General features: G+C 31.0%; 4 protein-coding genes across 5 annotated transcripts in view; 1 reads left to right on the plus strand and 3 right to left on the minus strand.

The window, feature by feature from the left end:
* Positions 1 to 12,855, plus strand: part of Flo2 (flotillin-2) — a 77,605-nt gene that overhangs the window by 1,235 nt on the left and 63,515 nt on the right. The window lies entirely within an intron of this gene.
* LOC139094681 (glucose dehydrogenase [FAD, quinone]-like) lies at positions 1,772 to 4,722 on the minus strand. The gene is made up of 5 exons (XM_070645817.1): positions 4,520 to 4,722; positions 4,245 to 4,295; positions 3,875 to 4,048; positions 2,290 to 3,732; positions 1,772 to 2,229 (listed from the first exon to the last, which is right to left on the minus strand). Exons 1-5 carry the CDS (start codon positions 4,674 to 4,676, stop codon positions 2,183 to 2,185), a joined length of 1,872 nt encoding a protein of 623 aa, XP_070501918.1. The 5' UTR covers positions 4,677 to 4,722; the 3' UTR covers positions 1,772 to 2,182.
* LOC139094670 (glucose dehydrogenase [FAD, quinone]-like) lies at positions 5,896 to 8,971 on the minus strand. The gene is made up of 7 exons (XM_070645805.1): positions 8,834 to 8,971; positions 7,965 to 8,015; positions 7,713 to 7,886; positions 7,547 to 7,637; positions 6,973 to 7,471; positions 6,700 to 6,916; positions 5,896 to 6,627 (listed from the first exon to the last, which is right to left on the minus strand). The coding sequence occupies exons 3-7, from the start codon at positions 7,771 to 7,773 to the stop codon at positions 5,942 to 5,944; spliced, it is 1,554 nt and encodes a 517-aa protein (XP_070501906.1). The 5' UTR covers positions 7,774 to 7,886; positions 7,965 to 8,015; positions 8,834 to 8,971; the 3' UTR covers positions 5,896 to 5,941.
* LOC139093798 (glucose dehydrogenase [FAD, quinone]) lies at positions 10,272 to 12,602 on the minus strand. The gene is made up of 4 exons (XM_070644638.1): positions 12,563 to 12,602; positions 11,808 to 12,184; positions 11,233 to 11,745; positions 10,272 to 11,168 (listed from the first exon to the last, which is right to left on the minus strand). Exons 1-4 carry the CDS (start codon positions 12,600 to 12,602, stop codon positions 10,272 to 10,274), a joined length of 1,827 nt encoding a protein of 608 aa, XP_070500739.1.

Genomic DNA, 12,855 nt, shown 5'->3' on the forward strand with positions numbered 1-12,855 from the left:
GTATAAATGCATAGTAAATTCAACGGTTTTTTAAATTTTGAAAATTATAAGAGATTTGCATGAAGAATTTTTCGAAAAAATGATACGGTTGAAAAAATGAAGTGTTCGTAAAAATGAAGTTTCGAATTATTAAAATTCGTTATTTTAATAGGGACTCATATTCTTCATGATACGCATGTGACTGTATATTTTAGATTATTAAATTCCAGTTCTCTCAAGGCTAACGAGTTTTATGAGATAAATTAATTATGTTGGAAAATTTACTAAAACTTCCAAAATTGTAACTTCATAAATACATAAAAATTTAATTGATTAGTCCATTTTCTGGACATACTTTCCACACACAAGCTAAGAAAACCCTAAAGAATTAAAGACAATAACAAAGATATCACGATGATTCATCATAAAAATATCTTCAAAACAATTTGTTCATTGGCGACACTTGTTATCGCTGTAATTCAATATACCGATAGAGCAATATAGCATGTATAATTTAATTTTAAATGTCATGATTTATGATCTGTTAGGCACGAACTGTATGATGTTTTTGAATAGTGTATGAATTCATATACATGAAAAATGCTTCACCCTCTTTTTTTATAGTGAATAGAAAAAAAAAAGAATTCATTCGCAGCAATTATCTTTGAAAAAATCGATAACATGTATTATAAAAATACAAACAAATAAAGAAAAACTAGTAAAAAAGTACTCAAATTTCATTCACGGCTTGAAGAAGTATGCTCGTCAGAGCAATTGTATACCGAGAGTAAAAAATTTCGCAAAAAAGTTGCTAAGGAGTGTATAAAATGTATCAATTTACCCTCGACTCATCGTTTTTTCTATTTTATAAAATATTAGAATAAATAAACTGAGTAATGGAAATGATTAGTAGGATTGGTTGTTTGTATGTAGAAAGGATAAACGCATTTTTAGCGGTTGGAAAATATTTGCGAAGATGATAACTCTTTAATTCGAGATAACATGTGTAGTCAGGTTGTGACAAGTTTTAAAAACGACTGAAATCAAGTTTAAAGTTCAAAGAAACGTTTTCTGTTAATTTTTCAGTAAATGTTCATCAATTCATGATGGTTAAGTTAGCACATTATTGAAATTCCACTAACAAATCTTGGTATCTGTTCGATATTGTCAAAATTTGAGGTGTTAATTGGGTGTGGAATTAGCGTTAGGGGTATTCTAAGAATCAATCATTTTGGAATTCAATGATTACATTAAAATAACTACCATCAGTAATTTCGCTTCTACAACATAATTCGACAATCGCAAATCAACCTTTTAACAAGACCAATCAAGCCACAAAAATGTGACTAAAGTTCCTAAATCAAAAATAATAGAAATGTCAAACCAAAAGACAAATTAAATCCATGACCACCCTTCCATTTCAAAAAATTAGCTACAAACTTGTGATAATAGATTCAGTCGTAGTAGGAGGAAACAGAATCGGAAGAGAAAACAGAAGTGAAGGGTGCATATGCTCTATGTAAACTCGTATAACATTTTCTATGATGAATATGAATAAGGAATTAAAGATATTAAATTTCCTACGGTGTTTTACCATTACTGCAGTTATTATTATACGAAGCACTTATAACCCTCCCTTCACTCATCAACCATTGAACATTTTCAAGAGATTATTTTAATTTTTTTCTGAACGTTTTTAATCCCTCTGCATCAAGATATGCATTTTATAAAAATAAACGTAGCGTAATAAAGATTTTTCTTTCATTTTTATTTGTACATATATGCACCACAGATAGCAACAATATCCATTAGCATCACTATTATTTACAATTCAGAACAACAAAAAATATATATTTCTGTACATAAAAAATATCACAACGATTTTCATTCATTTGAGCAATAATTAGGGTAACTATATAATTTGCAAAATATCGGGGGTTTTCCCGCTCATTTTGGCATTAGGACAGTAAATTTTGATTACTTTGTTTTCAATATTCTTCCATTAAACCACCTGTGATGGCTGTATAAATAAAAATCATCAAAGCAGAATACTGCTTCTGTTAATGTCTCAGATTTGAAATCATTACATTCAAAAATTGAAACTGTCTCGTTTAAAAATGACATCGAAATGTTAACACCCTAAAGACAATGGACAACATATAACTCATACTATTCTCACAACTCATAACAATCATTTTCATTTTCACATTCGATGCCAATCATGCTTTATTAAGTCGGCTGCCTTCTCGCCTGCAAAATAGAATGAATTATTAATTATCAAGAGGAAATAAAGGCACATTAACTAATTACCTATCATGACAGAAATAGCATTGGTATGGGCGGTGGGTGCTTCGGGAACTATCGATGTATCAACAACTCTTAAATTATTAATTCCATGAACTTTTAGTTCTGGGTCAACGACAGCTGTCGGATCTGATTTTGGACCCATTTTTGATGTGCCGACTTGATGTTGAATGGAAAATGCCATAGCTCGAATAGCGCAACGCCAATAGTCGTCTGTTGCAAAATGAATGTGAGAACAAAGAGGTAGTGGAATTGAATGAAGACGAGCACCAATACTGCGAAATGGCTCTTGTTTGATTAGTTTTAAAACGTATTTAATACCATATAGCAGACTTTCAATATCTTCTTCATTTATAAACATATTTTCATAAACTTTCGGATCTGCAAATGGATTTGCACTTGGTATTTCAATTCGTCCAATTGATCTCGGATGAAATAACATAAGTGAAATTAAAAATACATCCTTATTTGTGTCCTCCATTGGTTTGTAAACAGCATCATATAAATCACGTCTCATTCGACCACCATTTGTTATTCCAAATCCACGATCAAAATGAACACCACCAGGTGAAAAAATTAATTCAATATCGGCTACTTTTTCACCATAGCTATTATTTGTAGGCACTTTAATAAAACTAAATGCTTCTGTTCCGCTTGGCAGTGTTAATAATCCACGACCATTAAAAAATTGTAAAAAATTATTGAGATAGGTCATGATTCCATAATTTGTTGTTTTATTTGTCACGAACATCAATTCCGCAAATGCATAGTGATCATGCATATTGTCACCTACTGGAAGTTCTTGTAAAATTGGAATGCCAATTTTATTTAAATTTTGTTTCTTTCCGATTCCACTTAATGTTAATAGTTGGGGTGTGTGAAATGTACCCGATGATAAAATGACCTCCTTTTTAGCTGTGATGCGATAATTTTTATTATTTCTTCTTATTTCAACACCATACGCTGTTTTTGTTTGAGGATTTATCAATATCTTTGTAACACGCGTATTGACCATAATATGTAAATTAGGCCGGTTCAGAATTGGTTCCAAAAAAGCTTTGTAAGCTGAGTGTCGACGTCCATTTAATGTGTTCGCTTGGACATAAGCTACACCCAAATTTTGGTCACTATTGTAATCAATTTCAGCCAATCCTAATAACTTATTTGCCTTTACGAAAGCTTTTACTAATGGAGTTCTTTCCGAATTAAATGAAACACCCCAAAGGCCATTTTTATTATGAAAAGGCGAGTCTGAATATTTTCCAATGTTTGCACGTTCTGACTTAATAAAATACGGAAGAACTTCATTATACGTCCATCCATAATTTCCCGCTTCGGCCCATCGATCAAAATCTCGAGGATTTCCACGCGTATGCATTAAGAAGAAAATAACACTTGAACCGCCTAGAGCTTTTCCATGAGGCACTGCACATCTTTGACCTTCTCGTCCTGAGAAAAATATTAGATTTATATTAATATTCAAGACAGAACCAAGTTTTTGTAACTTTAAAGATTTTCCCGCCAATTTTCAGAAATTGAAATTTCTCGAATCAAAATTGAACCATACACAAAATTCAACATTTTTACTAACCTAAACAAGTTTGATTTTGCTGCTCAGCTTTATATCCCCAATTATATTTTGATAATACCAGATATGGTGCCGCAACTGGTATACTCTGAAGTGTTGTCTCAACGTCGCCAGCTTCAATTAATAATACGTTCCACTTTGGATTTTCTGTGAGACGATTAGCCAATGCGCAACCACCTAGATAACATAAATATAATAATTTTCATTTCATTTCATTATTGAAGGTGACCACATGAAATTATGAAAAAAGAGAGTGAGAAAGAAAGAAACATGAAAAATTAGTCTGGCGCATAGAGTAATAAAACAAATATACGTGAATTAAATTTATGTTGATGATTATGATAAGAAAGAAAGAGACGGAAGTAAACCTCACCTGGGCCTGATCCAGCGATGATAAAATCATATTGCTCGAAATAACGAGATTCTGTAATTATTCGTAACAAAACAAATATTATGCAATTCCACATTTAATAATATAATAATTAAAGCTACTTCATTTAATTACATTACACTATAATTCGTTGTATAAAGAAAATTTACTATTTTTAAACAAAATAGATAGCTAATTTGAAGTTTTGTTTAAAAAAATTTGATATGTCTGTACATAAATTAAACTAGGCTAATAGCGAATTTAAATGCATTAATTACCTTCAACGTGACTTCGCTGCAAGCCAAATATGAAATTTTCTTGGTTGTTAGTCTGCCGCTTTGTAACATTCTTACTATGAATATCTAATGAACATTTTCCATGCCAAGGATTAACACCAATTAATAGCAATAAAATTAAATTTGTGTTAAACTGCATGCCGAACTGGCAAATCACTTTGTAAATAAACAAACTTTAGGTGCGAATCAGCTGAGGTTTCAAATGAAACTGAAACTGAATTTTTTGACTTATATATTTTCCTTCTTTCGCGTTTAATGAATATATACATATATTTTTTTTACTTTCAATAGTCGTTGCGACTGTTTCACACGCGCTGGTGTAACGTAAAAATTCATCTACAAAAATATATTGCACCATAGATTTTTACTATAACTTGTAAACACCGCTAAACTAATCGACGAGCACTAAGAAAAAAATTATAACAAATCAGTCTACATCTATGATTTCGCGAATAGACAGATATCAATTCAATGACCATCTACGATATGATTATTATTGTAATATTGTCATCAAATTTCTTAGTATTAAAATATTTTATTAACAAAAACAAGTTGAAATGAATATTATGTATATGAACATAAAAGGAAGATCTGCAAGGCTACTAATGATTCATTAGGAACCATACGCTAATGATATCTATTGGAAATTACTTACTTCCTTCGCTGGTCGTACAGATCAGTTACTTACTGCAACCATGTTCCTATTTGGAGCTTAGGTTACAACAGAAGGCTTTCCATCTGTTGTTGAGCTGAAATCAGTTGTGATCCATGACCTCCCACAGGAGTTGCCTGCATCTAGCTCAATCGCTGGATTGACTGTTGAAAATTGATCTTCCTAATTTTTGTGTCATAAAATTTCCATCAAAAACTCTTTCGCGTCAATATTATTTACATCATTAGCGAATAACTCCTTATATTTATTATGATATGTCTGAATGGCGACTATTGAGCACACGAGAATTGCATAGAGGCCATTAACTCTTTCAACCGAAGTTGACAATCACTAAAGATAAGAAAAATTATATTTGAAGATGATCATCAAATTAGCGTCGTAGATGTGGGCACATTATAAACTCTTCCATGACAGTCATTAAATTCAAACCTTTATTTGGATATGGAACTTAGTTTCAAATAATCATAAAGATCTTGGAACAAAATTAGCGATGAAAATGTAAATTAGCATATTTACGCACTTCATAAGAATTAGTAGCTGGAATGAAATATTTCATCATGCTACGCATAACAAATCTATTAATATTAATAAAAAATCTTTTGAATTCATTCATCTCTTTCTTCACGTACGATATTACATCTGTTTTACAATGAAAACAAAAGTGCTTCTGTAAAAATTCATTCAATCATTCAATTTATTAAAATAATTTATTTATTAAAACAGAAATAGTTTTACGACCATTGCCTTTTTATCATGTCTGCGCATTTCTCACCTATCATAAAAGACATGGCATTTGTATGAGCAGTTGGAGCTTCTGGAATAATACTTGTATCAACAACTCTCAAATTTTGAATTCCATGAACCTTTAATTCAGGTGACACGACTGATGTCCGATCAGTAATTGGTCCCATTTTGCAAGTCGATGTTTGATGATGTAATGAAGATGACAGTGTGCGAATCGAACACCTCCAGTAGTCGTCAGTGCCAAAATGTATATGAGCACATCTTGGTAGTGGAACCGAATGGATACGAGCTCCAATGCTTTTAAATTGAGGGGTATCTACAAGTTTTAGTGTGGCTTTAATGCCTTCCAACAATGTTTCAACATCGTCGGCATTTTTGAAATAATTATGATAAAATTTTGGCCAATGGAAGGGATTGGAACTTTTTAGCTCTAAATATCCAACCGATTTGGGATGAAAAAGCATTTGAGCGACAGTAAAGGCATCAATTGATTTGTCTTCGAGTCTTTTAAATACACTATTATATAATTTATCAGTTATTCTAATTCCTCTTCTAATGCCAGTTCCTTCGTCGGAATGATATCCACCTCCCAGGAAAATTAACTCAATGTCAGGAACGGTTTCACCTCGATTATCGTTAATTTTTGTTTTTATGAAGCCCAATGCTTCAACACCTATATAATTTTATGAAAATAATAGAGAATTAAAATATTGTCATTGCATTTTGAGATATTAATTGATCATACCACCAGGAATAGTCAAAATTCCATGACCTTGAAGATATTGAACTACGTTACTTGGCTGAATTGCTCTGTCTGAATTAACTGATTCTCCTGTTGTATTAGCAACAAAAACAACACCTATGTGAGTTACATGATCATACATTATTTTTCCAACAGGTAGCTGTTGAATGGTTGGAATTCCAATTCTGTCTAAATCGCTCTTCATTCCAATACCTGATAACTATATTCAATCTTAGAAATTGTTTCTAAATAATTTGATTGTTATATCTAAATTACCATCAACATTTGTGGTGACATAAAAGAACCAGCTGACAAAATCACTTCCTTTCTAGCCGAAATTCGGTATCGTTTACGATTTCTTAACAATTCAACACCGTATGCAATTTTTGTTTTCGGATCGATAAGGACTTTTGTGGCACGAGTATTTATCATAACGTGAAGGTTAGGACGATTTAAAATTGGTTCGATAAATGCTTTGAATGCCGAATGTCTCTTTCCATTTATTGTGTTTGCTTGCAAATATGATACGCCAAGTTGTTGACCAGAATTATAATCAACTTCTCGTAATCCTAGAAGATTACTGGCTTTGATAAATAACTTAGAATAAAGCGTTCGATGTCTGTTATATTCTACACTCCATTCTCCGTGTCTGCCATGATATGGGGAATTCTCAAGTCCTTCAAGTGTTGATCGTTCTGATTTAAGGAAGTACGGAAGAACTTCATTCCACGACCAACCATAATTTCCGGCAGCCGCCCATCGATCAAAGTCATTTCTGTCACAATGCAAATGAAAATTAATTGCAATTTGCATTAAGTTTATTCCTGTCTGCATATTTTTTTGAACTTACTTATTACCACGATTGTAAATCATGTAATTTATTACACTTGTTCCACCTAGAGCCTTTCCTCTTGGAAATCCACATCTATTCTCATCCATACCTGATATCATTTATTTTAAATAAACAGTAGCGATTATTCAATTCATTAATTAAACGATTAACATTTTCAATTTACCGAAGCATGAGCCAGCCTGGGGCTCAGACACGAAGCCCCAATTGAACGCTGTTGACTGCATGTACGCAGCTAGAAGAGGAACATCTTGCAGTTCTGTCTCGACTTTTCCTGCTTCAATTAATAATACATTCCATTTCTTGTTCTCTGTCAAGCGATTAGCAAGAACGCAACCACCTTTATGTTCACAATACGATTAAATTTCAATAAATTGATCATCAATAAGATATGCTTTATAATAGATTGTTTACTTACCCGGACCAGAACCAACAATTATGAAATCGTAGTGATCGAAGTATCGCTGTTCTAGAAAATGATAGAGAAATTATCATAAATTATTAAGGAGAGAATGAAGTTCTTGGGTGTAATGTACAAGAAATCTTATATTCTAATAATTTATGGTAATTCAAAATCGATGTTTGATGCTAGTGTGATTATGTGTCTTTAAGAACATTGTAAATGACTTTGCCATACTATGTGTCATTATTTAATTTTATCATGAAATTCACAGTTACTTATAAGGAGTTGATTTATTGGTACGCAAAATTTTCCAGTTTTCAACAAAAATTATAAATCTTAAATCTAAAATTAAAAATTTTTTACGAAAAAATTATTTCTAAATTTTGATCAGAACTTGGTTTCTTCATCAGATCAATAAACTCCATTTAACTAAAGCCTTATACATTGTTTGTGAACCTTGTTTCGTATTCAATTAATGTATTTTTATTAAAATAATAGTCTTATCAAGATAAGTGCACGTAATATTTGATCCTTAAGGCATTTATACACATTAAACTTTTCAGTAGATAAAACTAAAAACTTCACACATATTTACTTCATTCACAAGATATAAAATAAAGTTTAAATAATGCACTTCGTTTAGCAAAAAGTTTGAAAATCTCTGGTGTAAATGTGAATAAACTTTTAAATGGCCTTTTGCATATTTATACACACATCATTCGTTAGTGGATCTAACTGAATATTTTTTTTGCAAAAAATATTTACGATTTGACACAATCTTCGAAACAAAAAAAAAATAAATTTTTTAGGGTTTATTGACCAGAAGATTAAAATTAAATTTTTGATCAGAACACCGTTATGCAATTCTTAAAATGAAATCTTACTTTCAACTTTTGCTGTATGCTTTTGATTTATTAAATTTGCTAAAAATTCATTCTGTTTGGCTTGTTTTAAGAACGATTGAAGAACACTTAATGAATAATTAATATTAATTAATACACAAATCACTAATAATAATAGCTTCATAATTATCAATGCAATACTAGTATTGATCTAAACTAAGTAAGAACTTCTTGAAGACTGCGTGGTAACTTCTTGAAAACAGCAATTTATGTATTATCGTTCGGATACCTCAACACTCTTCAACTTAGTATTTAAACAGGTTCAGAACCTGTCAAATATATTTATTGTATTTTATTATTGGAGAAATTTTGTATGTAAAACGGAACGTTGTCGCCGAAATTTCCTTATCGTGCTAAGTCAAACACATTTACTATGTGTGAGCATGAGACCAAAGAATAAATGAATCGGGAATTCTCGTATAAAATATAAACAAGTTTTCAGATTATTTTGTTTAAGAACAGTTCCGTTGCGTGAAGGATGATTATGTTAATTTTGCTTTCAGATTGTTTTGGTTTTTTTTTTTTGTTGTGCTGGAAAGTAAGAAATTGGAATTTTTTTTTTGACGTAGATTAATTAGTCAAATACTAGGAAGACTAATTAAAGATCATAAATGTACACTGAAAAACAAATTAAAAATCACATTGCAAATTTAAAGTCAACAATATGAATTAAAACTTATGTTGCTCGTGCTGATATTTTTCTTCACAAATTGAGAAATTTCAAAGAAATTCAAATTAAACTAGTAATTAAAAGTCTGATTGAGTATTTTTAAATGATTATAGGCTTATAATAAGTAATAAACATGTAAATGTGACTTGATGTGCGTCTGTAAATTTAATTATGATTAGATTAGTTTTGCCTACATTACTAATTATTTTCGGAAATTTATTGATCAATTTTATGGAGATTTTTACCTTGTTTTTTTTTTTATTATTTACATCCTATTTCCTAATTTTGCATACATTACTAATTATTTTCGGAAATTTATTGATCAATTTTATGGAGATTTTTACCTTGTTTTTTTTTTATTATTATTTACATTCTATACGTAATTAGAGATTTGTGCAAAAAAGTCTCGTGCCGAGCTTTTAAACTATAATCTTGCTTCCAATACTGATTACTAGTAAATAATTGATAATTATCGTCTGCTGAAAAAACATGCGTCATGTTTCAAATGGGAAAAATTCTCACCTTATCATATTCCCATTGTGCAGCTTCTTCATTAATGAAAAGCATTTTCAAAATGCAAACGTGCGAACACTATTGATAATCTTTTTCATTTACACATTCAAAATGAAAAACAAAAAATTATTTATTTTAAAAATTTCCTTAATCCTCTTAATTTATTTAATCTACTAAAATATTAATTGACAGGAGATTATCAAAAACTAGGTGTCTAAAATGAATTTTTAAATAGCTCTAATTGTAATTCCATTCATTTTTAATGAGATCAGCCGCTTTTTCCGCTATCATAATTACGGGTGCATTTGTATGACCTGTAACAATATCAGGCATTATACTTGCATCAACGACTCGAAGCCCTTTAACTCCATAAACTTTTAGTGTAGAATCTACAACTGCCCTTTTGTCACTTCGTGGACCCATTTTGGCTGTTCCACAATGATGATAAATTGTAAATGTAAAGTGTCGCGTGTAGCAATCCCAATATTCATCTGAATCATAGGTTAAGTGCTTACATCCAGGAACTGGTGTTGACAAGAATTTTGCATCAATTTTACGCAGTGCATTTGTCTTGGAAAGTTCAATTAATTTACGAATTCCACGAACAGAAATATCAACGTCATATTGATCACTAAAATAGTTAGGCATGATGACTGGCGCATCGAAGGGATTGCTTGATCGTAATTTAATACGGCCTCTACTTTTTGGTCTCATGACCATTGGGAAAACCATAAAAGTAGATGTTTCACTCCTTTCTAGCCCTGCAAACATTTCGTTATAAACATCATCTCGAATTCCAAAATTACGCTTAAAAACAGGATCCGCACTAACAGAACCGCCCAGTTGTAAAAATTCTAAATCAGGATATCCATCTTTATCATATGATTTTTCAGTCTCAAGAAACGCGATGCTTTCTACACCGCCTGCTGATGACATAGGTCCATCAAGCTCATTGAAATATTCATCAATAATATTTAAATCTAAAATATTTTGAACATTTAAAGCTGTTGAATTCACAACATACGTCAATGCACCCGGCGCTGTATGATCAATTAAATTATATCCAACAGCTAAATTCACTTTTGGTGTTATTCCGACAGCTTTTAAATGTTTTGATGGCCCGATGCCAGAAAGCTGTTTAAAACAAAATTTATTTGAATATTATCAAGAAAAATCGAATTTTAAAGTTCAAAATTACCATCATAATTTGTGGTGAATTTAGTGCACCAGCGGAAAGAAGCACTTCTTTCGTTGCATTTACTTTATAATATTTTTTATTTGTATAGAACTCAACTCCATAAACATTATTGTTATCATCCATCAATAATTTTGTAACAATACTATTCTTTCTTACATGTAAGTTCCTTCTAAACTTGATTGGATGAAGATATGCTGCATTTGTACTTTTACGCAATCCATTCTCAATGGATGCTTGAAGGAATGAATATCCCACTTGACTTGGCCCATTATAGTCAACATAAGGATAACCACTCTCTATTCCCGCAGCAACAAATGCTCTTGCTGCTTGTGATTTAAAATTTATACTTGAAACAGTATTAGGGCCATTTTTACCATGATAATTTGGTGTAATATTTGGCACAATATTATTTTCTAATTTACGAAAATAATATGAAACATTTTTAAAATCCCAACCTTCATTTCCCAATGATGACCAATTGTCATAATCTTTTGGATGTCCACGAGTATACACCTAATTAATGAAAATTTCATAAATACACCATTTAATTTATTCTGAAGTTTTTTATTATCTACCATGTAATTTAAGACAGATGATCCACCCATCACTTTTCCACGAGGCCAGTTACATTGATTATTATTCATAGCTAAGCATGATGTTTTTGACGGTTCAGTTTTGTAACCCCAGTTTATGTCATAGCCTTGCAAAAAATGCACTGCCATTGGAACATCCATTAATAAATTTTCATTGGCACCAGCTTCAATGAGAAGAACATTCCACTCGGGATTTTCCGAAAGTCTTGCAGCCAAGGCACATCCAGCACTTCCTGCTCCAACTACTATAAAATCATATTTTTTATTTAGAACTTCACGATTTCGCGATTCATGATTGTATCGATAATTTCCGAGTGACAAAAATCTTGAAGTTAAATCAAAAACATTCACAGCACTTCCTAAATTTATTTGAATTATCAGAATTGTTAGCAAAAATTCTAACTTCATATTTTCAACAACTTCTTATAAGATTTATAGTAGAATTATTTATCTTACTATTTTAGAACTGTTCAGTTAAAAATCTAGATGCAAACTGATGGAAAATATGCAGTTCTGGAGAAAATGCATCGCGTACAAATATATATCACTCATAGATGCATACGTGCATTGTATACTGATGTATAGTTGTATGTAATTCCTTGATAAATACAGAAAAATGTTTTAAGTAATACAAAACAGAAGAGCTCAACAAGCTAAAAGATAACATGAAATGTAATTTGTTGAAGAAAAAAAAAATTGATTTAATAATTTGTTGAGAAAGAGTGAATGCCTCTCACCTATTATAACCATAGCATGGAATAGCTTGGCATGATTCATTTCAATAAATGATTTACAAGAGGGAAATATTGTAAATAATTGAATTACAAAGTTATTAAATAAGTCCATTACATCCTTTTATTCACTATTTGCTTTGATGAAATTAAAAAGCGTTAAAAATCGTCCGCTATGATGAGTTATTAATAAATTAAAATACCCCACATAGTGGACGATATAATAAAGAATCAAGTTCACGGTCGGATATTTTATATTCACAAGTCCTTCTTGTAGGTTACAAGAATATTTTCTGTTG

This window comes from Chironomus tepperi, unplaced genomic scaffold (genome assembly GCF_022539635.2).
Source record: "Chironomus tepperi strain 1889 unplaced genomic scaffold, CSIRO-AGI_Ctep_v1 contig_33, whole genome shotgun sequence".
Classification (NCBI taxonomy): Eukaryota; Metazoa; Arthropoda; class Insecta; order Diptera; family Chironomidae; genus Chironomus; species Chironomus tepperi.